The sequence below is a fragment of the Aotus nancymaae genome, unplaced genomic scaffold, assembly GCF_030222135.1.
Source record: "Aotus nancymaae isolate 86718 unplaced genomic scaffold, 86718_ANA_hifiasm-v0.15.2.pri h1tg000008l, whole genome shotgun sequence".
NCBI lineage: Eukaryota > Metazoa > Chordata > Mammalia > Primates > Aotidae > Aotus > Aotus nancymaae.
The window spans coordinates 50,680,736-50,708,304 of NW_026988419.1; the positions used below are offsets into that span (position 1 = coordinate 50,680,736).

The window sequence follows — 27,569 nt, forward strand, 5'->3', positions numbered from 1 at the left end:
AAATTAGCCAACATGTATTCTTGACAAACCAAAAATGTGTGCCAACCTTTTTTGGGTGTACAGACATTACTGGAATAAAGTGCTCTCCTATCAAGCGTGTCATAATTTCAATGGACACAAAATGAACACAGTTTCATAAAATATTTATTTATTAGTTTTTTTGAGACAGAGTCTCCTTCTGTCGCCCAGACTGGAATGCAATGGCGCAATCTCGGCTCACTGCAACCTCTGCCTCCCAGGTTCAAGCAATTCTCCTGACTCAGCCTCCCGAGTGGCTGTGATTACCACCACACCCGGCTAATTTTTGTATTTTTAGTAGAGACAGGGTTTCGCCATGTTGGCCAGGTTGGTCTCGAACTCCTGACCTCAGATGATCTGCCTGCCTCGGCCTCCCCCAAAGTGTTGGGATTACAGGCGTGAGCCACCGCACCCAGCCAGTTTCATAAAATATTAAGGAAAACTAATTTATTAATTCATTAATGACATGAAAACAGAAAAAAAATTGATAAATGAGAAACTAGTATGGGATAGAATTCCCAGAGAATGGCAGCTTTTACGTGGTATGTCACAAAAAGGAAAGAACAATTTCAGATGACAATGGAGATAGAAAACTCTGTAGCAAGTTGGTCTCAAATGAGAGGGGCACATAATGGAGCCTAACTGCCAAGATGGATCCCTCTAGAGAGTAGAAGGGAATGAGAATAGGAACAGTGAGGTCAGATGGAAGGTGTACTGTGAGCTCCTTCAGCGAGCGGATCAGGTCTCATTTATCAGTGTATCTCAGCATACAGTAAAGATGCAGTGTCTGAATGAATTGATGACAGAGTGAGAAAGTACAAGAGCAAGAGACAATATGAGACACAAAAAGGAAGAGAAAGCAGAAAAACAAAAGCAGACTACAGGTAGAATAGCCCTGAAAATAACACAATATATTTAATAATTTATTGAAGGAAAAAAATGTATGGACAAATAATTTAGTTCTAAAGTCTCCCATGCTGTGGAGAGGCTGGAAGGATTCGAAGTGAGAAAACTCCCCTGGGATGTATTGTAATATTACCTTTATAAGCACAATTTCCAAAAAAAAAAAAAAAAGTAGGCTAAATACAGACTACCTGAGATTGAGAAAGGCATACTCATTGATAAAACAAAAAGACTGAATTCAAGTCTGAAGTACGGGGCAACACATCCACTTATTGTGTTCTACTGAGTGCCTACTAAGTGGCAGCTATTACAAGTGATCACTAAAAGAAGTTTCTGTAAGAACACATGAGCAAGCTGTATATTTACCAAAATACATGCGTAAAACATCTCAGATGTTCTGTAGTAAAGATCCCAAAAGGCATGAACCAAGTCTATAAACTCTAATTAACAAAGAACTCGCTAAACACAAAGCAATCTATGTTTACTCTTTGACACATAATTTTGTTGAATTTGCTTCTGTGGGCATATATGCATTTATTCTATTAAGTAATCCTTTTATTTACACACATTTATACATTTTTAAAGCAACTGCAAACAGTTTCAGGCCACTATCACATACATCACAGTTGACTTGGGCAAATTTTAAGACAGTATGTACTTTTTTCCTACTACAATACAATGTACATGCAGAAAAGAAATATCTTTAATATGACAAAAATTTAGCTATTTAATGAGTGTATTAAATATTTGTCTGAAAACACTTTCAATGTTGTCCTTCAAAAAAAGGAATTCTACTGTAGTAACACATTATAAATGATGAAAACATTTTTTTAAAAAACCTCACTTAATGGTACAATGAAAGAAACAAAGGCCTGACAGATACCACTGTTTTCAGGCATCCATGAATGCAGTAAGAAAACTTTCCTCAAAGTGCCTGCCAAACATGCTTAATCCTCACCTGCAAAACTGTTCAACCCAAGATTAAATCCTGCCTTCCTGAATGGTGGCTTTGTTAATGGGATTAGGGGCTCAGAACTGCTAGGAAGACAGAATCTAATTTAATTTTCTTGGTAACTGTACACCAAGATTTAAAAAAACTGGAATTTAGTACAATAAGTAGTTAGGTAAAAAGGTTACCAATTTGAATGACTGGAAAAAAAAAACAACCTGAATTTTAAATACTTTATAAATAAACAGAAAAGCATTATAACTAAGATAATATTAACGTAAACTATTTTTTAAATTATAACTGGCATTAAACTAATTTATTAAATGTGCTTTTAAAGTACTTCGAAATAATTTGCTTTCTTAAGTACAACAATACTCCTCTTATGCCTTGTTTGATCTATACATACTTTGCTTGGTAAGTCCTTTGAGACAGTAAAAGAATAAATGTTGAACCCAACTTACTTAAGCCTATGCTAAAGTTAGAACTAAGTAGTTTCTAATTAATGGTTTAAATAACAAATTCTGAAAAATTCTTTGAACATTTGCCTTGCATGTTAGTTTAAATGTCTGCAAATTATAAAATCTTTTATATTTAATGAGAGGTTCTTTTAAATGATTAAGTAATTCTCTAGGAACAAGGCAGCCTAATGGGAATAACTAAATTTTCTCTATGCTATGTTTTATAAGCTAAAGAATTAACATTCTAGTGTAAAATGAACACTTTTATTCTTAGGAAATCACCTACAGGACATATAAGGTCATTAAAACTTTAAAAATGAGGATTCAAATGTGCATTGAATGGAGTATTTGTGCTAAAAGAGCAACATAAAGTATTCAAAGAAAATTTTTGTACCAAAGCAAGCTAAGGGGAACAAAAACATCACATTTCTAGAATTAAAAAAAAAGTTACCTTAAAACCTGCTTCCTGAGTAGGGTGAATGCTGAGTTTGCTAAATATTAGGCAGCCACAGCCAACTTACAAAAATGATTACATTTGTAGGAAAAATAAATTTAAAGAATTAAGACCTTTAAACTTTTAGTTGGTAGAGTCATAGCATCATGAAAATAAATTACAGACATGAAGTCTTCTGCCGTAATACTTGTTTTGAAAATGTGATTTGTTTCACCATGATTGAAATTTAGAAAATTGCATATACTACAAATTTCACATTGGCTTATGTATACAATTTAATCCACAGAATACTACTAGATAAACACAGATAACTGCACTGAGCTGTTTAAAAGGGAGCTTTTAAAATTATGTATTCTATTCCTTCCTATTACCTGATCTCAGTGCTAAAAACATTTATTTTACTAATTTACTCAACCTCTGACCTTTCACTACTAACCTTCATGTGTAATATTTTTTTGCAGTTCTTCTGGTCATCCAGAACTACGGTAATGCTTCAAGTTCTTATGCTGCTATCATCTAGGGCAAACCCTCTTTTCTTAGTATATTATGATTTTTGAACCAAAAACACCAAACCAAATCAATCAAATTATTTATACTTACTAATATCACAATCATTTTCTCATATCAACTAAGATTATAAAAAGAATATATATATAATATATATTTATTTATTTATTTTTATTTTTTTTCTGAGACAGAGTCTCGCTCTGTCGCCCAGGCTGGACCACTGCAATCGTGCAATCTTGCTGCAACCTGTGCCTCCTCCTGGGTTCAAATGATTCTCCTGCCCCAGCCTCACGAGTAGCTGGGATTATAGGCATATACCGTGCCCAGCTATTAAAATGTAGTTTTTAATCCTCGACGAAACCTAAACTGTAATTCCTCACTTCGTAGATGTGGAAACAAGAGGTCCAAAGGGTATGTCTTATGTTTATTTTGAGTCCCACATACATCTTTATCACCACAGTGAACACAGAGAATTGTAATTATTTCACACTAGAGTATGAAATTTGCAGAAATGCCATTACCAAATGTATCTTAACAGACACAAACTCGATCAATAGGAAAGCTAATTTAAAAGCTCTGTGAAAATTACTGAATACAGTGAATCAACAGAACATCCTATAATTAATATTCAATCAAAATCTCCTCTAACACGTATCTCCAAATAAATGAATTAAACACAGATTTTACCCACCTCCCGTATGACTTGCTGCAACTCATCTTGCTCCGCATTTTTATGCATTTCCTCAGCAGCCGGCATTACTGGGAGTTTTCCATGCCCTTCTTCCACTTCAGATTTAGGTCCTATAACCTCTGGGGCTTCTTCAGCTGCATCAACTTCCTCAGAACTTTCCAAATCTGGAGGTGTCTGTACAGAGCCTGTTCTAGAAGGAGCCGTTGGCGTTAGAGCCACCGATGCTCGGAATACTTTCTTCCTCGCCACTAATGGGGTTTTGGGTTTGCCCACTGAGGCAGTACAAGGTACTCCAGTTTTTTTATTAGCATGAGAGGGACCAGAACATACAGAAGATGATTCTGATGTTGCTTGGGAAAAAACAGATTCTGAGCTTTCTCCAGGAGGAATTTCAAATCTCATTTCTCCAAGTCCTAGGCCCAATTCAGACTTCAGGTATGACTGTTCCTGCATCAGTTCGGTGACCTGGAGTTCATAAAAAAATGTTATTTTTATTTCTTGAAATTAAGATTGGTAGCTAAAAAGAAAGTTAAAGTCCTGGTTGTTACTACTGCCCAAAATCACATAATTTGTAAAGACATAAACCTATTCCATTAATTTAGTAACTACTCAAATTTGTAGAAACAGTAAGTGAAATTTAAGTTCCTACTGAGATCAAACAACAAAACAGGTAACCAGAATGCATAGTAGGATGAAAATTTACTTGTTACCACCAAGGTGTCCAAATTACTTGTAAGTAAGAGTAACTAGTGAAAAACAGCTACTCATAGTGCTTTTGCCTCCAAATGAACTAGTCTAACACATAATAAAAGTTGGTTTCTGTTAAAAACTTAGTCATATTACAGTTCTAACTACCTAAAGAACCCAGGATCATACCACAAAAGCACATTTCTCCTGAAGTGTAAATTAAACATCTAATTTTTTTTAAAGACAGGATCTTGCTCTGTCACCCAGGCTGGAGTGCAGTGGCACAATCAGAGCTCACTATAGACTTGAGCTCCTGGGCTCAAGTGATCCTCCCACCTGGGCCTTCTGAGTACCTGGGACTACAGGCACACATCAGCATGCATGGCTAATTTTTAAAGAGAAAGGGTCTCACTTTGTTGACTAGGCTGGTCTCAAACTCCTGGCTTGAAGCAATCCTCCCACCGCTGTCACCTAAATAAAGTGCTGGGATTATAGGCACGAGGCACTGGACATGCTTTTTATGGTCCATTACCTCAGAAAGATAAATCACTATTTCAAATAAGATGGCTTTCTAGTGGCTTAAGACACAGTGGAGTTTCAAGAGTGCCAAACTCACTTCCAATCAACTATAATTTATCAAATTATGTATTTAAAACAAACATACATTTCATCTAAACTAGGGAAACTATTTGTCTATGAAATGTTGTATTATTCCCTTCCCCAGTGATTTAAAAGGAAAGAAGCTTACTGGTTCCATTATATTCGATGGAGAAGGGCATGACAAGTTATCAGCGCTTCTACTGCCACACATTCCCTGAAAAGGTAAAAACAAGATACACACACACACACACACACACACATACACACATATATATATTTATAATGTACATATATATTTTTTAAAATTGCAAGAGTTTCATAATAAAATTAATTGACTAATTAGTGCCTGGAAGCATCCCTTCATGTCACAAAGGTTACCTCAAGTGTCACAGGTCCCATAAAATGCATTATTGTGAGTTAAAACTGATAAAATATGCAGAGGATGTTCTAGTTCTCCACTATCACCAACACACACTTCTCAGAATGATAGATGAAAACCATGTTGAAAAGTACATTCATTAGCAATACAGATATTCTTATTCTATGCTATACATACGTGTGTGTATACACAGGTTTATTCTACTTCATTTGTAGTACATACACACATAAGTGTATGCGTGCATATTCATCTTTTTCATTTTAACAACATCAAATACACTGCTAAGAATAATTCACTCTTTCAGCATATCAAAGCAATATATTCTACAACTTCAAAGATATTCTCAAAAATAAAAATGCAACTGTTGAAGTTCAAATGTCATGGAAAGAAATATTAGAAGTATAAAAAGTGGTACAAAAAGTGTTTCTTTTTATTCTCTGGGATATATAGATCTATCTATATATACATAGGAAAATATATATGTATCAATACATATATAAGAAAATATATATGTACCACTTGATTCCTTTAAAAACAAATGGAAAAGAATCTAAAATAAAGAAAAAGTTTAAACACATATTTATTTAATGTTAAGAAAGAAAAAAATGAGTAAAATACGTATTTGTGTTCTCTGTAGTTACATGCAGCTAGTAAAATTTATATTAGTCATGTTAATTCACTATCATTTTTCCTTTAGAAACCCTCAACTTTTGTATTAACCCTTATTCTTTCCAATTATTAAAATTTATCATTAAAAATTTGCCATATTTCTAAACATACTACTTATGACAATTACTACAAATTGTAAATTGTACATTTAAATGATTTGTGGGAAAGCTCCTTAAAGAGTATGCATGCTTTTAATACCATTAAAATAAATGATTTGAAATGAAGGCACATGTCCTAAATTATTGGAACATTATAAATAAACCTTGGGTGAAAACTCTGACCACCCTCCAGGTAGCGTACCATGAGTGCGGAGGAGCGGAAGGGTGAAGGCATGCGCACAGCACGAAGCTGCTCCTCCAGGCCCAGCAGGCGCTCCTCCAGCTGCAGTTCCAGGTCCTGAAGTTCCATTCGGACGGAATTTCTCAAGCCCTGGAGCTGATCAACTTCAAACCTATTGGTATGGTGAAGGGCACAAAGTTTGAAAAATGCAGTTGGGAGATTCCTAATCACAAATCTTTCAACAACTACTATATGCTAACAGAAGGTGCTGACATCTCAGGTTCTGTAAATTAGTACAACATCAACTACAATAGGTGTACCCACTAGGACATCGGTCTTTCTTCCCTTATCCTCTCACAAATATCTCAAACACTGGACCCTGAGGATACTGAAGGCACACAAGTTTACTTAGTAAAACACTATGTATGACTAATTTTATCAACACTGGTTCACATAACAGATACAAAGTATACAGCAGTAGAATCAAAACCTAATTTCAAAAAACGTAAGTTGAAAAGACTGAATGAAAAGCTTTTTGAGCTGTGGCAAGACAAAATGAACTTTTACCTTTCCTCCTCAGTCATATGATGATAAACCATGCTTTGCTGACGCAGCATTGCCAATTCTAAATCCATCATTTGTGTTCTAAACAAATTCAGGCTCCGCCTCATTACCTGGAGCTCCTGAAAAGTATTCTAGAATGCAATAGAAGAAAATTACAATTCTAAATTCTACAAATTATTTTGGAAAACAAAGATGTAAGTAAGAACTTACTTCATAAAGAGGTAGAACAGATGATTTCTGAGTACTATATGGAGCAGCAGCAAGATCAGGTCCTCTCATCATAGGGTACTTCAAAAAAGTAAAAGTAGGATTAAAATCAATGTTAAAGTAACTACTTCCAAATTACTTAAGAGGTTAAAAAGGCAGAATTTGGGGCATACATATTTTTCTCTTTAAGGCAAAAGGATCCAAAAATCCTTCATATTGTAAGCAGGAAAAAAGAAATCAGTCCTCAATGACATCTACTACTGCTAGCAGTTCCAAGTATAAGCCAATCTACATGGGAGGAGGAGGCGAAGGAACATACATAGTTCAGATCTATTTATTGTTCAGGGCTTCCCTCTTACCTGGAGAAAGTTAAAAAAAAATCAAAACTCAAAAATGTAGAAGCCCTTGCAAATATCATCATGAGATTATAGTGATTATTAACTCTGCTGGAAAGAGTAGCAAGCAATCATCATCATCTTTCTTAGACATCTGAGCACTTCCTATATCCCACTATTTTAAGCAGTGAGATAAAAACATAAAAGGTATCCCCAGCCTTCAGGTGTCCTCATAGTGTAAGGAAAAATAAAGGGAACTTTTAAAAAATTATAATACTGTGGAAGGAGTGCTATGATGGACACACAAAAATTCAGATTACATGAACTTTCCAAAAGTGGTGACACTACTTGAACTGAGCCTTAACAGTAAGTAGGGCTTGATTATGCAAAGAAAGGCAAAGGCAAGGTGATTCAGGTTTTTTTTTTTTAAAAAAAAGGTGGCTTGTAATCTCAGCACTTTGGGAGGCCAAGGCAAGAGGATCACTTAAGCCCATGAGTTCAAGGCTGCAGGGAGCTGTGATCACACCACTGTCTCCAGCACTCCATGTGGGTGACAAACAGAAACTTGATTTTTATATTTAAAACAAAACAAAAGACAGCATGTGCAGACACCTAAGAACACACAACTGTTTAGAGCCCTGTGCATAGTTCTCCAGGATGGGTGGAACACACAGCTAAAAAATGAGGCTGGACAAGTCAGAGACCACATCACAGAAAGCATCTGTCTACTAGTGTGGTATGGGGTGGGCATGGGGAGATTTACTAGCTAAGTTATTGCTGGGACATCCAGGAGAAAGATACCACAGCTGAAGCAGAAGAACAAAGTGGCCTAGAAAGAAAGATGCACCATGAGGGTGCAGGTGGACAGGGCCCTGGAAATTCCCAGCTTGACATAATAACAGCTGCAAGGTTAAACATCTCTGTCACAGACAGAACAACATTTTCTAAGGAGGAACAAGAAACACTCACATTCTGGTTAAACAGAAAACTGTTTGGGGACAACTGTCATGAGGATAAAACCTACAGTTAAGAGGTGTATCTTACTATAACTTGAGAAGTTACACCTTTGATTTTTACTTTCCAAGTGGCTCCTGTCTACTATGTCATGATGATAAGAGATCTATTACATTCATTCTAGGCCTCCTGACTCGTTGTTGAATGCTCTCATGACTATATTACATTGCTATTTTCTTCAATCCCCAATTGTCTAAATATGACGTGTTCAGAGAGAATTTTCAACAAAATGTAAAAGGCAAAACTGAAGACAACTCACTTATTTTCAAAGATTTTTTTGAAAAGTTATTTCCAGTCCACTAACAAATATGAGAATGGTGACTTTAAAAGTGACAAGACACACAGAGCGTTTTAAATCAAATTCACACTTTACCTTATTTTTTTTTCTGGTCTGGAGTAGTTCCAGTCTTTGAGTCCAGTGGAAGTAGACTAACTCTGTGCACAGCATCAGGGGTCAGTAGGTGAAGGGAAAAGCTTAGTCAAAGAGCTACGAGCAGAACCAGGAGAACGTGGTGCCACAGAAGCCAACAGGGAGAAAACTTAGAAAAGGAAAAGGTAGTCAATATGTTCAAACAGCAGAGAAAAAGAGAGAAAGTACTTTGAGAGGGAAGATTTCTTAATAATAGAAACGACTTGACCAAGATTGCAGACTAAAACAAAGACAATGGATAACAGACTAAAAATGGGAGGATAACTAATGAACAAAATCTCTCCTCTAGGAAAGGAGACAGATTATGAGCAGAGAAATTGACTTTAATCAGAATTAGTTACAGCTTCTCCCTCGAAACAGGAGAGAAGGTAGAAAAGGAGGGGAGATGCAGATAAGTTTGGGCATGTCAGAAAATAAAGCTGTAGTTGTTCACACTTGATGAGCCTTAGGTTCTCTGTGAATTAAGAAGTGCTCAGAGCAAAAAAGAAAAAAGCTAATAAAGATTTACTTTTTCTCATACCTGTGAAAGATTCTGCAGTGAGTTTCTAATATCATGTAATACTCTTCGCAACTGCATTTCTATGGCTGAAGGAGGATTCACAGAGCACACTCGGTAAGGGTAGGTGGCATGTCTATGTGAGTAAGGACACCCAAAAGGGGAAGCGAAGGCACTACAGGTAACCCCTGATATGTTGGGCACACTGTGAGTGCTCAGAGTTCTTGTGTGCTCACACAGGGGCCTTTCTTGCCACTCAGAGTGGATGGAGTGAAGGGAGCAGGTGGACTGAGACATTGGTGGTGGAGCAAGCCGTGAACAGGTAGGAGTCCTTCCATGATGGCAGTCCTCCATGCGCGGTGCCTCACTCTGGGGGGCTTCTTCTTTCTTCACAGATGATGGAGAGATGAAAATGGTCGATTTAACTAACGACTGACCATCATGTTCCATTACCCCCTTTTCCAATTCCTGCTCTTCTTCAGGTGTGTACTTATAGGTGAAGGAAGGTGGGCTGCATCTGGTCTCTTTTCCTGGAGATAATCGAACATTGACAGAGGACACAACCCTTACTGGGCTCAATAAGGTGGTTGGTAAAGACTGAGACCTTCTGAGAGGATAGCCAGCTTTTGCAAATAAGTACCTTTGTTTTAATACATCTTTTGATTTTAGCAGGCTACGCCCTATTCTTTGATTAGACAGACTGCACACCTTCATTTGAGCTCTTTGCAAAGCTGTATTAACTCTGTCCACAGAAGAGGGAGGCCCTGTTTTATTTTCAGAGCTCATATCACTGCATTTAGCTTCAATAGAAGCCAATGATTTCGGAATATGGTGTGTGATATACTGAGTAAATTCACATTCACTGCTTTTATCCACATCACTTTCAGCACTTGCTTCCCTCAGTAGCTCTACCGTCTCTGCTGGAAACAAACCCTCTTTCACTTCAGTAATTTCAGTAACATGATTCCCCGGACTACAGGTGGACTGTTTATTTCCTGGATTCTCAATGGTCTTGCACTGAGGGAAATCCTGGCTGCCTGATTTTCTTTTGTCAGCAACTGCTGCTGCCACCTTCTCTCTTCCCTTCTGAAGAGGGATGAGAGACTCCTCCTCTGACTCATTAAAATACGGCTGGTCTCGTGCTGCCGGTGTGGCAAGGTCTTCACCAAATGACGTAACTGTTGTCTCACTGTCACAGCTATCAGCACTACTCCCCATGGCCTGCAAGGACTCCTGAACCTGTGAAAAGGAAACAGGTGGAAAGATGAAGAATCTATGTAAGAAGAATCATTAACAAAATACCAAACCGACATGGTGCTTCTATAATTTCAATGTCTCCAGCACAGTTGTGGCCCTGCTGCTGATCAAAACTGTTTTATTGCCCCTGAGCAGCAACCACAGTCCCCCTTCCCCTCACTTTCTCACAAAGATTATTTCAGAACTTCACTATTTTCCTAAAATTCCCTTTCCAACAACCTCCCCCTTTCCTTTCAATACAACACACTGACTCACAGAGAAAATGGACAAACATTTCCTAACATTCTGCCCCAACATCTATTAACTTCCTTGTATCTCTCCCCATCATTCCCCCTTCTCTCCAATCTGAAAGGAAACCATTCTTTTTTTCAAAGCGAAGCCCTCCAACCTTGGTTCCTGATCACATCCTCTCCAAGACCAGGGTATCTCTCCAGTTTCATCCCAGATTTTTCTGAGTCAATTCTTCTCTTATAGTTCTTTCCCTTAGCTGAACAACTTTCCCAAGTCATTCCATATTATTATAAAAAGACAAAAAGACCCCTCACTCTGAAGCTATCATTCTTATTTGAAAAAGAGGCAACATTCCTATCTTCTCTTCCTTATCTTCTGAAAGTTTCTCCTCCATCTCCCAGTGTTTCTGTCCACTTGATTATTCTTTCTCAGTGGCCTAAGATATGCCTCTTTTCTGTTTACCCCTTAAATGCTATATTCCTAAAGCCTCTTTTGGTGTTCTTTTTCTTATCCCAATTTTCTTGAAAATATGCTTACAGATGTTTCAAATGCTTTTTGTGTGCATTCTGTGTACTCTACATATAGACTATAAGCTTCTTGAGGATAAAGATGTGCCTGTTCTCTGGGTCACCTCACACAGCCTAGCATAAAAATTAGTATAACACTCAGTAAGCTACGGGTCCACAATTGATATCAGTTATTAAAGAGGCAAAACAATTACTGTAAAATACTGAAACACGATGGTTTTAAAAAAGAAAAATAACAGACAAAACAGATAAATGATCACAATAATCTGTCTACTAGTAGTCCAAAAATTAAGGGTAAAAATAGATTAAAAAAAAAATATTCAGAGAGAAGAATTAATGAAATCTAAAATTTATAGTCAAATGCTCAGATAACATCTACATGCCAGGAGTTTTGTTCTGTCACTTGAAAAATAAAGATTACACAGACTCAGTATTAAAATATGTAGTTATTGAAAACCTTAAAACGAGGAAGATAATCATAGTGCCTATTAGAACAGAAAATTTTACCTGAAGATGATTAAGGGATAGGCAGTCTGTAGAATCTTCAGCAAAACCACTGCTATCAGAATGCTGACTTGCCGTACGTAATAGATGATCTATGAATTAAAAAAAAAAGTGGCTATAAAAACTACTAAATAAGACTTTACTGAGAGTAGTATTACTATAGATATGTAACATTCTTCCGAATTTAAAAAATATAATTAAGGCCAGCAAATTAAATAATCTGAAATGCAAGCATACCTAAATGTCTCTGATGTTTTAAATGATGCAAATGTGTAAGGTATGAAACAATTCTTTCATAACAATTACATGAAATTCAACAAAATAGCTTCAACTACAACATAATATTGTTAATCTTACAGAATCTTTCCGCTCATTTTTCTGCCTCGAAATTCTAATTCCTGGTTAGTATAACCTATAAATGTTTTACGTAACTAAAAAGACCAACTAAGCATTACAAGTATGATCACATTCTATCCACACTACAACTACCACAATGGGAGAGACTGCATGGTTCTTACATTCACCAAGTGAGAAGCTTCAAGAGACAGCAAAGTTCTGCAGAACTTCAAAGCAAAAGGCTAAAGTGTGTTTACCAAAACCATACCATATTCATTTAAGATATGAACCACACAGAGAAAGAGCCAAATAATATAACTGATTAAAATCTAAAATCTATTGAAGTCTACTTGGTTTGAAAAATATCCCACTGTAGACTCAATTTCCACAGAATACATTTTTCCCATTAAAAATTTAGAATACTTCTGTAATTTTTTTTGGCTTTAACAAGACTGCAAAATGAAATATAAGGAATTATTCCATATCCTTGATAAGTCTAGGTAACCTGGAATACTTGTAAAACTGAACTGAAACTGAAACTAAGCTGTTACCACCAGTACTGATCAGGCATTATGTTACTTGGTAAAATGATTAATGTCTTAGGTTATAGCAGTTATCACTATAATTATGTATTTTCATGTCTCTAAACTAGATTGTGAGTCTTCTGAAGGCAGAAATGATTCTTCTTTGTATCCCAGTACCTAGAATGTGCTGACAATAAGTAATGTTTGCTGAGTGAGTCAATGATACCTATTTCCTTAAAACAAATGCAGTCATTTAAATGATTTAGAAGTGAAACTGCCTATCTGGCTGGGCAGGGCCAGGTGCCTGAGAGTGCACGAAAGCCAGAGTGAGCAGCTCTAACTGGTTCTTTCTGCTAAGGTCTATTTTATCTGTAATAGATTACAGTCTATTCACCAAGTTCACCTCACAGTTGTTAAGCCCTGTCTGAGTACACATACAGTTTAGGTCATAATGTATGTAGACTGCTTAGACTTCAGAGCAGGTTTCAGGCAATGGGTAAAACGAGGAGGCCTGGGTTCAAGTTCCTGCTGTGTTTCATCATCATAAGCAATGGCTTCTCTCCTCTGCAAAATGAGATAATAATTCTTCTATCTATCTCACAGGGTACTTCAGAAACTAAGCAGAATGCAGGAGAGACTGTTTTGTAAACCATAAATCACAATCTAGGTTCTTCAGTCAGACATTTCTGTTTCCAAAAATACAGTTGTCAACAGAAAAAGGTGGAACTACAAAAAAGATTAGATCTCTGTCCTGAAGATACAAGATATTATTTCTAATTAAAAACTAGAAAGTTAGAGGAAACATTAAAGTCAGAATAAAATCTGGAAATTTTGTCTAGTATCATCATAAAGAAACCAAACAACTGTCTGTCCATTCTCTGCTAAAGAAAATATTGTATGTCTTTTTTAATAAGAAAAATGTTGGACTTTTCTCAACATATTTACTGAATGCTACCTTGTAACATTCACTAAGTCACTAAACCTCTCTGGGCTTCAGTATGTAAATCTTGGTCTGGATTTGAGATTAAGGTAATTTTAAATTCAAAATTCCTATTACCAAACTGCTATATGCATTTTTATAAAACTTCTGAAGAAAATATATTACCAGTGTTTCTAACTCTGCAGTTATGATCAAGCTAAGATACTTATATAGCATATAGGCTACTTTTCAAAATGATGAAAACACTATGTTGTTCTCTCTTCTCTCTCACGCACACAAACACAACCATTTTACTATTAATTTATAAAAATCTGACTGAGAAAAGGAAAAAACCCAGATATGAATATAAACCACATCCAATCATTCCTACCACAGGGATCTTGCTCTTAAAACATCTTAAAGTAACTTTATTGTTTTCTTATCCTTCTTTTAATGCATGGCAAGCTGTTTTTTCCAATGTATCCTGTCTACCCAACTAAAGTAAGGACTTCTTAATGACGATGAACTCGGCTCAGAAGCACATACATACATTTATGAACTTACGAGGGGAAAAAAATTAAATAGTAAAGTTCATTTTAAGTCTGACCAGATCTGCAGCGACCTAGTGAGAGTGAAGCTCTTGTTTCTTAATACCATACTGCAATAAAAGAAAAAATATATGCAAATTGTCTCCTGTGAAGTAATTTCAGAGATCAGGAGGCAACAAACATGTAATTTCCTATTCTAGGAACATACATACAAGTCTTTGTTTTTTTTAAAAAAAAACAAGTGGTTCAGCATGTGTAAAGTTTTAAAAATAAACAGTCCTACCTTCAGTGGTCATTTTCACTTCTTCCTCTTTCCCTTTCTCTAAAGCTCAAAAACTTAGTAAATCCAAAGATCAGACATTTTTTGTTGTTGTTACAAGTTAAAAGTGAAAGGAATGGATTCAAAGGTTCTTTGGTCAATAATTAATAAGTAAGAGAGGAACAATATCTACAGCCACTCACCTTTGATCCACAGTTTGAATTTAACTAGCTTTAACTATTGCTAAAAAAAAAAAATGGGTGGTTTCTGCTAGAGGAATATTCATGTGTTATACCTAGGAGCTATATTTATATAATGAAGCACCAAAGATAGATAATACCAGTATATTTTTCAATCATAACAATGTAAAAGGTAGTCCTAATCCATTGATCACTTCTCAATTAGCTCTTGCCCAAAGGTGAAAAATACTTAGAGTACACAAAACTGTGTAATGAGGTCACTGCAGAAAAGTAAACTAATCAGTTTATGAGCTCAAAAGTCTTAAAAAAAATACAAAAAACTTCTACAACCAAACAGTAATGAATCATGTGTTCTTTACCTTTCTACAGTCATAAATACTACAAATACTGATACATAAACCCCTTTTGCAAATCAACTAATACTTGATAATGTGCTTGAGAACTAGTGGATATTGGTCCACTTACCTCTTTTTGACTTCGTAAGACCCAGCTGGTAAGTGGCTGGAACATGAGGAGCTTCTCCCTCTGTACTTTGAACCTAAAGAAGAGTTTTAAGTAGTTAAAATTAAATGAATCTAAGACAAACTGACTTCTTGAATAACCACCTATTAAACAAATCAACCTAACTCAAGTGCACCAAAACATTATACATATTTAAACTTAAAGAAATATGATCTCAAAATTATTAGAATGTTCCACAACTAAATTTTCTGGTCTATTTTCCAGTTAACAATAGCACTCAAGTTTGTAGCAAATAAAGATAACTGATGGAAACGAGTGCATCGGATGTGCACTAGCTTCCATCATTTTACCCTGTAACAATTAGCTCTTAAATACTAAAGAACATCCTAGTCAAGTGTAAAAACTAGCCCATACGGTTTTTTAACCTTAAACAAATTTTAATAACTACTTCATTAAAAAAAAAATGTTGCTATTACATGAAAAACAGATCCATAAGAAAAAGTTCTCTAAATGTTGAACTTCAAAGTAGGGTAAATTCCAGGAGAAATTCTAATACACTCACTGCAGCACATAATGACCAACACACAGTTGAGGTAATTATAAGTCTTGCATCTTTGAAAACGGAACATAGTGCTACCACTGCAGAATTACTAAATTCCCCCAAACTTTCCGGTATCAAAAATTGCTCATGTGTGAGACTGAAAAAATGTTCTTTCAAGACATAATTTGGGAGCTGTACGTGGAAAAGCAGGTTTCAGGACAGAACTAAAATAATGAAAGATATTAACCATAAATCCTCCCTGAAACACTGTTCAAAGAATGTATCAAACCCAGAAGTTGTCTTTTTGTGCTTTATTTTTCTATCTGCACGAGTACATAATTTAGGAATTTTCAGATTCCTAAATCACCATCTCTACCCCACAAACACTCTGTCTCTTCTAACATAGTTAACTCCACGTCAACATTAAATACATGGGGAGTGGGGAAGATGTGCAGTATCACTTCACTCTGTAATGATTGGTTCTCAAATAGTAAAGAACATCCTAGTACAGTGTGGTAACTGGCCCAACATATGGGTTTTCAACCTTGAAAAAAAAATCAGAGAACTAATAGCTAACATATTTTAGGAAAAACTGGTAGTTTTTAGTTAAGAAGCTAGTCGATTATAAGAAATATTCCAAAGAAAACCCAAAGGTGAAAGATATTACCCAATTTAAAATTTGCTCTGATTTGTGGTATCTTTGCTCTATATAGCTCCATGAACTCAAGTTTATGAATCTTTTGAAAACTGAAAGCACGCTGCTCATGCAAAACCATCACCTGTAAGTCAGATATATAAAATAGATTCCACTACTTTTATTATTTTAAAATTAGAATATATTCTTCAAAGCAGCAGACACACGTTCAACAGGAAAACCATTGTCTTGTATGCAAGGGAACAATGTGCATTTTCTTTTTATATTCAACAAAACATCTATTATTAGCTTCTATTCAGGCTCGATCTACTTCAAATAATTTTCTGTAAAGTAAATATCAACCAGATCAAAAAATTATTACAGAAATCCAAATGCCTCTTTATTTATGTTCTAGGGATTCTGGCTTAGGCACAGCATTAATACACCAAATCTCTCACTTTCAGATTTTAAAAAAAATTTTCATCTAATTTATTTATTTTGAGACCCCATTATGAGACCGGCTAATTTTTACATTTTTGGTAGAGATGAGGTTTCACCATGTTGCCCAGGCTGGGGTCTCAAACTCCTGGGCTCAAGCGATCCACCTGCCTCAGCCTTCCAAGTGCTGGGATTACAGGTGTGAGCCACCGCACCCAGGTGTTTACTTTTAAATACAGCATTATCACATATTCTATTTCCTTAGACTTATGAAATTAATCACAAAATAACATGACTTTAATAAACACCTATCCTCAGTGTACTATCCTTCAAGATGCTACTCTGTGGCAAAAATAAATCTACTCTATGCTTTTACTACAACTTCCATAATTAACTGCAAGAAAGGAACACTTCAAAAAGCTGAGAGGGTCATATTTTACTAATAAAACTACTAAAGTTGGGATTATTATTCTTGTTTTCCCAGCAAAATCAGAGAACTCACTTGCTGAAGAGAGAAACAGACATGCCAGTGATAATGGGTGAATTTCTTATTTTATTACTGGTCACAATTGTGGAAAAGAAGGCAGTCAAATTTGAGATGGGATACACCACAGAGAATTATGAAGCAAATACAGAACACAGAACTTAGATTTACGTGACAGCCTTTCCCTATTCAATGGTTTCAAATGCTCCGGAGAATTCTGGTCATTTTGCTCCAGGCAGCTTTTCATAATTAACAAGAATAGCCAAATAAAACTGAATTGAGTGATGGGTAACAGGTGTTCATTATACTATTTTCTCTAATATTCAGGTAAGTTTGAAGCTTTTCATAATAAAACAGTTTCATAATTTTTTTAAAAAGCCACTAAACCAAAGTGATAAAATTGCTTGGTCTCAATGTTTTGGGATTTAAAGATGCATGAAAAACAACTTTAGAATAACCCACACATTTGGGTTACTTCATTTAAAAAAGTTTTCATGAAACAATGACTGTATCTTAATCAATGTTCAGCTAATATGACAGGCGCCCACTTTGGTTTCTTTTTTTAAAATGCACTTTTTGTTTCAGTGAACCACTTTGGTGTCTTAACAGCTGTCATGTTAGCCTCGACTGAGAGGGATCTTCTAGGCACAATGTGTATTGTATTCCACAGAACAGCAATACGTGTATGTTCTAACTCAAATAACCCTTCCTCTAAAGTTTAAAAAGACTGTATAGCTGTTGTCATTGTATAAACATTATATATATAAATGGTTTTCAAAGAAAATCAAAACTAGAGCTTTAGAAATTACAGTTCTGTCTAATTTCTAATGATAGCTCAAAAAATGTCAAAGGAAATCATTATTTTTCCAAAGTCATAGCATGGTGCTGCACATCAGAGGATGAGTTCTTGTATGATGGCTGACTATACCAACATATCTGACCTTTAGCAAATTGTATGGTATAGTTAAAAGGAACCTGAATTCAAGTTTTATTCATTCCACTTACTGGCTAATGGCCTCTGACAATTATCTGCAAAAATTATCCATATTTTTTTCTCTTTTTTATTTTATTTTTTGAAATAAGGTATTGTTCTGTGCCCAGGCTGGAGTGCAGTGGTGGAATCATGGCTCACTACAGCCTCAACTGCCTGGGCTCAAGCGATTCTCCCACCTCAAGCCTCCGGAGAAGCTGGGGCCACGGACATGCTCCACCATGCCCAGCTAACTGTAAAACTATTTGTAGAGAAAAGTCTTGCTATGTTGCCCAGGCTGGTCTCAAACTTCTGGGCTCAAGTGATCCTCCTGCCTCAGCCCCCACAAAGTGCTGGGATTACAGGTGTGAACCACCATGCCCCGCCTCAAAATTGAAATTAACTTTAACTGCAAAATTAAAAATTATAATTTCTACTTCACAGGTCCTTGGAGTGATCGAATTTGACTATAAGTCAAAGTACTTTGAAACGGTAAAGCAGTAAGAATGTACAAGAGATCCTCCTCTGCCAAACTACACTGACATTTGCTGTGCTCCTTCTCCCTGTGAAGCACTGATATCAAAGGCAATATTATAGCCCTCAGAAAGATGATGAAGAACCACTGCTATAAAACAGTATCAAATGATGGAGAGGATGCTTCCTCATTTGTAAAGGGAAGAAACTAGTAAATGAATTAAAAGATCTCTTTTCGTACTAGTTTATGATTCTATAAATTACTTGCAAATGTTTATTTTAAAAAAATACTCTCGAGTTTTACACATACACAAAGAATATCATTTATTTTTAATGTCAGGTAAATCTTTTTAAAATAAAAATTAACTTAGGTTTTTTAGGTAAGTATCACATAACAAAACAGCAGTTAATTGGGCTTTGGAGTAGCAGACATCTGCACATGTCATATGTTAGAGTTTATATGCTAGGGCAGACTTATCTTCAAAAAACATACAGTTAAATTTGAAAGGCCAAAGGAACAACTATCTGTCAAATATCTGACTGATGTGGGATTATTTTAACTCAGACCAATAAACATAAAAAAATCCTAAAACTTAACAAGTAAAAATGAGTAGTGAGATATATTAGTTAAATCAATAATTAGTATGAAGACAGGACTAGAACCAATTACTAACACATCAGTAGCTTAAAAAGATTATGTATATATCCAATAATGGTTATATTTAATTAAAAATTCATTTATAGGGCAAGAAGACCACACAATAAATTGCTTACAGAAATACAGAGATAAAAGGTCTTCTTCTTAAGAAGCTTTTCCTTTACACCTAAAAGATGAACATCTGCTTGAGAAGAATCATTTTGGTTTAACTTGTCAATCATTCATACTACTAATCTATGGCTTCAGAGAGTTACCATGATGTATTCAAAATAAGCCAAATAAGATGTATTCAAGAAGAACACAAGAATTAACGAAGCAAATCATTTGGAAGAATTGGAAATTCAAGACAAGGTTTTACGACTTTTTATAAATAGTTATAGGCTGGACTCAGTGGCTCACACCTGTAATCCCAACACTTTGGGAGGCCAAGGTAGGTGGATCACAAGGTCAGGAGTTCGAGACTAGCATGGCCAACACAATGAAATCTCTTCCCTACTAAAAATACAAAAAATCAGCTGGCTGTGGTGGTGTGTGCCTGTAATCCCAGCTACTCAGGAGGCTAAGGCAGGAGAATTGCATGAACCCAGGAGGTAGAGGATGCAGTGAGCTGAGATCGCACTTTTGCACTCCTGCCCGGGCGACAGAGAAAGACTCCGTCTCAAAAAAAAAAAAAAGAAAGAAAAAAAATAGTTATAAACATTTATAACTATTTTAAATAGTCTACAAGACACTTTATAAGGCAAGTTGACTTTTAAGTGAAAGTAGTCTCTGGCCTTTTCTTTTTCTAACATAAGAAATAGAAACTTCCATTGTACCAGGCCAGGATCAGTCTCATCATCTACTTAGCGCTCTCTACACTTAAGTATTTTGTCTCTTTGCTGCTGGTGACTGGGATCTTACCTCCTGTCCAGATGGATTAGGCGACTTCATGCAGTCAACATGTCTGCAACATTTTCTCCTTCCTAGCTTCCCAAAGCAGCTCATGCTCAGATAATCTTTCTGAGAACTAATTTACTGAGAGAGAGACAGCGCTCTAACTTGTATTTACTCATTGTTTTCACAGGAAGAAGGTTCCCAGCAGGAATCAAACCTCAGTGGAAATAGGCCCCAAAGAAAAATAGTAACAAACTACCCTGAATAGGATCTAAAAGTCAGCTTCAATAAGATTGTTCTCTTTATTTGTCAATATGTTTCAAATGCTTGGGAGAAGAGGAAATTAAAGTAACACATTATTTCCTTTCTTTATCCATTGTTCTACAAGCTCTCTTTAAAGTTCCCTAAGGGATGAAAACACAATTCCAGGAGGTTTTTAATCCATATTTTAACTGTATCTGAAGATACATTATTTTCTTTAAAATTCCCCATATTTACAATGTAGCTGTGGTCGACCATATATTTTTTTGGAAAAAAAAATCTTCCATTATTTTTCAACCACCAAGGCATGAAATGTCATGCTTCAAAAAAATGTTCACATCAATGCCACATTACTTTCTTCATTAACCTTTTTTTGCCAGTAGAGGGGGCAAAAAAACCCAGCCTATAATTAAAAATTAACTTGCCACAAAGTACATCTAGCACTTCATGTAAGTGTTTTAAAAACTTTTTGTGTATGCTATCTTAAAAAAATTTTAAAAACTAACAAACTACAGTTTAGAATTCAGAATTTCAGAAATTAAAAAGAAACTTCCTTGACTTCTTTCAAGAGTGACTTACTTGAAAATATGACTGGTTGTTCATTCAGAGTCACCAATATTAGATATGCAATTACCTAACATAATTTGTACAGATCTTTATGCCCTCCTATTGTATTAAACAAGGAAATTAACTGTCATATCTAATTATCATAGAAGAGGAGCCCTAATGGTAAGTAAAAATTTACACTTTAATTATGAGTGCTGGAACAAGTTTAGACCAGAACAAAGTCAAAAAGGAATCTGAGTGAAATAGAACCGAGGTTTTAATGTAGTCATCACAAAGTAGTCATCTTCCACACTCATTATGATGAGAAATAAACTACACATCAGGAGGTAAACATAGAAAAAAGAACTATATATAAAGAAATAAAAGGAAAAAAGCTCAAAAGAAAATGTAAAACATTCCAAGGTGCTGCTCCTACTTACTTTTTATTTCACTATTCAGTTGTAATTAAAGTATTAACCACAAAAATGTACAAATCTGTATCAGTAACTGAAATTTTGCAATAAATGAAAAATCTTCACTAATGTGGGAGAAAGAGACTCACCTAAGAGGACATTTATGAGCTGAATCAATTATCTCATTTTCTAATTTCCTAAAATAATAGTGTGTAATGTCAACACTACTGTGAACTATTACTAAAACGAATCTAATGCAATAAATCACAAGACAAATTGCACATTACATAATTTATAGCCACAACTCTTCACCAGCACACATATGCCTCACTTTCCTCGTGTAAAATGAGACCACTACTAAGTGCCTCACTGACTGCAATGAAGTACTTCAAGAGCCAAGAACAGTGCCCAGCACAGGGTAGATGCCTGATAAACGTCAGTTTTCCTGCCCCAAGCTATATATAACTCCAACACAAAAGTATGGGTTCCTACTATTCAGCAGCAGTTTTAGCTGAACCTCATTCAAAATAAGTATCTTTATCTTGTCCAATCCAAAATTTATGTTAACTAGCAGGTATAACATTACTGGACACAAACAAAAAGTAACCAAACGTTGGTCTTCTAGGCTTGCAGAAACCCTATTCAGTGCCCTTTCAAACCTCCTTGTTCAAGGGTCCCTATCCGCCCCATGCAGGTATGTAGTATCTTCATGTTCTTTCCAGTCATATACCAATACCTATCCCCAAAGCATTCTTCACATATCCTTACCACTGAGATATGTTAAGAAAAGCTTGCCCAAAGGCACACAGCAATTCAGTGGCAGACAGAACTCACACCCCTGTTTGATTTCAAAGCATGTGTTTTTAACTATTATGCAATATTGCTTTGAATTTAAATATACTCTCTCAGGGCTTTCTTGAGCATCAAAATCTTACCCTTGAGAGAAAAAAGAGGGTTAAGGTTCAAATATCAGCTAGTGGATGAGTATCTGGAGTTGCTGCTGAACTGTCCCATTACCTCGACATCACATAATCCTGAGATCAATTCTTGGTTTGTGAAACATAAACTTGCAAAGTCAAAATTAGGATAAATTTGTCTAGTATAAATCTATTAGCTATCTCTCATTTTAAAAGCATTTTTGGTACTTTTTTTTTTCTAGTTTGCAACTTGAAAACAGTTTTAGTAATTTTTTACTTACCTCTTCCATTTCGAAGGAGTCCTTCTGCTGTGTCATTATATTTCTTATGGATGGTATTGTCAGTGGTGCACATGGCTCTTTTTCAGGTGCAGATATATGCACACTTTTCAGCTCACTGCTATTTTCCAGCTCACTAAGGCTGGATATGTTGAAATCACTACCTAATTTGGATTCTGTATCAGATTCCTCACCCAGCTTATTCTCATAACTTGGAGTTTCTTTACTTTGTTCATTTTCAGTTTCTTGGTTAAAATTACTATTTGCTTCATGAGAAATTCTATCACTATCAGCATTCTCCATTACGGTTGCTGAACTACCAGAGACTTCTTCTTTAACTGTAGCCAACAAAGAAGATGACTCTTTCTTCTTTATAATTTTTTGAGACTTTTGATCATTTTTATTGCCACTTTCTTCAATCACTGAAACATTTAGAATCTTTCCTTTATCAACTGTTGGAGAAGGGCTACTACCTTCCCCTTTCTCTGTTTTATCAACACACAAATTTAGTTTTGATAGTGTTTTCATTAAACGATTTGCAGTGTTACTTCGAGTTAAAGGTGGAGGTGAGTCTGTCTCCTTGTTAGAGGTCACTGAGGACATACTTCCAATTCTCTGCAGGGGAGTCCCAGAGACTTGCGAATATAAAGAAGAAAATGCATTGGCCACAGTAGTAAGCACTTCAATTTGACGAAAACGGCCTACCAAAAAGAAAGAATATTATTTATATGTATGTTTATGTTTATATATACATATATACATGTATTAAATGTATATACTGTTCAGAATTTCAAAAATGACACTTAGATCACAAAGATTATAAAACCCTATTTTTTCCTTATCTAACACTTAAACCTTCTCTACATTTATTGGGTGGGAAGAAGGAGCAAGATTTTTACTCTAAGCACTAGCATTTATATTTTTAAAAAATCAGAAATAAGCACAAAGCATAATGGCAACACTGAATAAAACAGAAAGAACTAGCTATTGGATCTACAGCTGTGATTCTATTTTTAAGTCTGGAATTCCATTAAGACTCTTTCAAAATTCTCCTAAGAAAACAGTAAGTATATATTTTATACCTAATTTGCAGGGGGAGGGATTTCTTAATCTCTTAAAACTAATCCATGAACAATACAGGGAACCGTATTTTGGGAACTTTTGGCTAATAGAAAGAAAATAAGCAAAGATATGAGTGAAACTGATCAAATTAGCCAGACTAGTTCCTGAAATTGACTGACTTCATTTAAGCATAACAAGTCTCCTCCCTACTTCTTTTCTTCTTGAACAAAAGCAATCTGTAGATAAGGATGAGGTTCTGCAAGTAAGTTATGGTAAAACTTGAGTCAAGAATTGGGAGAAAGGGAAAAACAAGTAAATTAACCACCATAAATAGAGTAATATAATAGCTTAAATTTTAATATGTAAAAATAGCTTTTGTGTTGATTAATCTCTTTACTGTCCAGTGCTATTCCTGAAATGAAGGCTTAGAGTAAGATCATCTTGTTGTAGATGCTATAATTTAAGAAAATAATATACTAACACTTAAAAACCTTACTTGTTAAAGCATAATTTGGGTTTTCTACTTCCATCCGTTGCATTTGAGCACTCAAAAATACTTTAATATCTATCCCTTTAGCAAAGGATGATGAATTAAAAAATCTGGAAGGAATTTTAGCAGCAATATCTGGTTCATCACGTCCAAATCCAAGATTATAAAGAATTTCTTCAGGATCTTCCTCATAAAGTTCCAACAATTCTGAAACACTACGAAAAAAGGGGCAAAAAAGGAAACATGAAAATATAAAATGATAGTCCACACCACATTATAAATACATACTATTGATTTCCTGTGATAAAATCTTTTTTCTCAGTTCTTAAATCTTTATTTATTTTACCACGTTTACACATGTGTACTAAGGAATAAACAGCCCTTATAAAGGGTTCATTGTCTCAAGTTGCTAGAATTGCAGAACAGAGCTAACCCCAAAGAACAAATTCAGAGATTCCCTACGTGATTCCTCACCTGATTTTTTTTGTCATTTTAAGAGATTTCCTGTAAAGCAGCTAAAACAAGTAGAGGACAGATGATGGAGAATAAGGAATAAACAGATTAAAGAAGAAATGAAAAGGAACTGAGGGACATTCTGTAAAACTTGAGCTTTTCTGCTATTCTTGTCTAGGAGTGGCAACTGTGCTAGGAGGGACAATACAGGTAACAAGCTGACTTCAGAGAAGTGAGGGAGGAGCTTACTTTCAAATTCTCTCCAACCACTTCCACTGAGGAAGTAGGAGGAGTAAGGTATGGAGAGTATGGGTTACACAAAGGTAACTACTGTAATTCTATTGGGAATTAAATATTAAGTATCCCTTCTCTCTCATACCAGTGATAATCCAAGTTTTCTAAGACTCACTGAAGAAAATAGGAAAGTTGGAGATGGAACTTCAATAGAGAGACATTTCAATTTCTTTCAGACAAAATGCTTAAATCTTAATATTTTAACTTAGATAACAGTTTAAACTGGATTCCACAGGCACATGCACTGATGTATTTTAATATACTCTGTGTGTGTGTGTGTGTGTGTGTGTGTCTGTGTCTGTGTGTGTGTCTGTGTGTGTGTTTTGAGAGAGCATCTCACTGTTACCCTGGTTGAAATGGAGTGGCACAATTACAACTCACTGGGTACAAGTGATTCTCCCACTTTAGCCTCCCAAGTGGCTGGGAGTACAGGTGGACCACATCACATTCAGCTAATTTTTGCATTTTTTGTGAAGACAGCATTTTGTCATATTACTCAGGTTGGTCTTGAATTCCTGAGCTCAAGTAATCCACCCACCTTAGCCTTCCAAAGTGCTGGGATTACAAGTGTGAGCCACTGTGCCTGGCTATACTACATATTTGAAAAATCTTTGGTTTACTACGTTGAAAAAAATTCTGCTTAAATATCAAGCTGTAACTTAGAAAAATTTATTCTGATTTTTGTGTCGGAGTTAACTCAAGTCTTTATAAAGAACAGAATGAATTTTGGTCCTCTGCAACTAGAAGTTACTCCACTATGGAGTTCCTCTTTCAGGTTGTTGAGAGGGCTCAAAATACTCATTTATGGATTCCAGCAGCATTATAAACCTACTTGTTGCTTTTTTTCAATCTCAAAACAAAACAAAACAAAATCAAAAAGAGAAGCTCCTATCAGTTGTGCTGCTCCAAGAAACACTCTTCTTGTGTTCTTTATGATTTCATACTATCAAGGTCAAATCCAAGACTGAAAAAAACGGTAAGAGTAGGTCATCTGTAACACAATGTAATTCCAACACAATTTCAGAATAAGTTACCTTGAGACTGTTCCACTACTTTTCCCAGATCCAGTGGAATTCATACTTCTCCCTTTCTGATGAAACTGTAGTCTTCTCTCTTTGGCCAAGATATTATTGCTATTAAAAAAAAATCAGATTATATAAAACTTTATTTTCATTAATGATCTTCATTTTTTAAAAGGAATAGAACAAAAGAGCTACATACCAGTTTTCAATTTGAGCATCACTTTCATGGAGGTGGTTGGCTACAAATAAAAACAATAAATGTTGAGCACAATTGTTAGTAGGACTATACTATGATACAATTATCAAAAAATCAAATTACCTACAATATTACAATTAAATGGCTAATATATTAAACACTTATCTTGGTCCATTACATCTGCAGTATGAAACGTGATATACAGATAGATAAGAACAGGCCAGGAGCTTTTGAAGGGTTGTTTCGGCAACATAAAACTAACTACTCTCCTTAGCACTTAAAATAAAAAAACGTATAGGTAACCAATTAAATTTCTTTAACAGGTTAAAAATAAGTAATGAGGAAGTTATGTAGCATATATGTGGTGCTAATTATTACATTTAAAAGATATTAATGAAGAATATCTTAAGAGAAAAACATGATTTAAGTGTGGCAACAGTAGACGTCAGTTTCTAATGTGGATTTTTTTAAGGTTATAACTGATTTTTCATGCATACAACTTGAAAACTACTTATTTCAACATAAATTTTCTTTTAAAAATTGCCTTTCGACTTTATAATAGAACTTTAAAGTTCTAAGCAGGTAAGTGTTAATGTTTAGAGTTAAATTTACATCATTTAACCTTTATAGACAAATATAAAGAAATTTAATTATAAACATATCTATTTCAGCATACTTCAATTGCTTTTCATTTCTGACCTGTAAAGTCATGATAATTTTGTTTCTTTGTACCTCCACCAGAAAGGTGTCTCACTCATAGCACTCAGTAATTATTTAATTAATGGAAATAGCCTTGAAATAATTTTCAGTTAAACAACATAATAGCTTTATTCTTTTATAAGACTCCTTTTTAGGTTCTGGTTTCCAAAAAAATCATTCAATATTATCAACTACCAAGGCAAATATCAAAAGTTCTAGTTACAATAATATTAAAGTACATTTTAATAAGGGATTGACGACGTGTTCCATTGTACTGACTGGAAAGCAGTAATTTTAAGCTCTTTATAGAGTTTGAAAATGTACAAACAGAAATAGTAAGAACTAATATATTCACATTTTTCAGAGTTTTAAATATTAGAAGGTTCTAAATAAGTAATTTACCTTACAGATGCATTTAAAAGAGCAAAAAAACCAAGGATATTAAATTCAATGTATAAA

The 27,569-nt window shown here is 35.1% G+C and overlaps 1 protein-coding gene across 3 annotated transcripts in view; it reads right to left on the reverse strand.

Moving 5' to 3' along the window:
• The window catches only part of ITPRID2 (ITPR interacting domain containing 2), a 75,016-nt gene that overhangs the window by 6,727 nt on the left and 40,720 nt on the right, over positions 1 to 27,569 (reverse strand). For all 3 annotated transcript variants that reach the window (XM_012468598.2, XM_012468602.3, XM_012468599.3), the window contains 12 exons: positions 26,415 to 26,454; positions 26,228 to 26,326; positions 24,453 to 24,661; positions 22,898 to 23,595; positions 15,411 to 15,483; positions 12,163 to 12,251; positions 9,665 to 10,879; positions 7,369 to 7,446; positions 7,162 to 7,289; positions 6,616 to 6,766; positions 5,416 to 5,481; positions 3,981 to 4,445 (listed from right to left, as the gene is read on the reverse strand). In XM_012468598.2, coding sequence (XP_012324021.2) covers positions 3,981 to 4,445; positions 5,416 to 5,481; positions 6,616 to 6,766; positions 7,162 to 7,289; positions 7,369 to 7,446; positions 9,665 to 10,879; positions 12,163 to 12,251; positions 15,411 to 15,483; positions 22,898 to 23,595; positions 24,453 to 24,661; positions 26,228 to 26,326; positions 26,415 to 26,454 — 3,311 coding nt within the window. The remainder of the gene's footprint in view (positions 1 to 3,980; positions 4,446 to 5,415; positions 5,482 to 6,615; positions 6,767 to 7,161; positions 7,290 to 7,368; positions 7,447 to 9,664; positions 10,880 to 12,162; positions 12,252 to 15,410; positions 15,484 to 22,897; positions 23,596 to 24,452; positions 24,662 to 26,227; positions 26,327 to 26,414; positions 26,455 to 27,569) is intronic.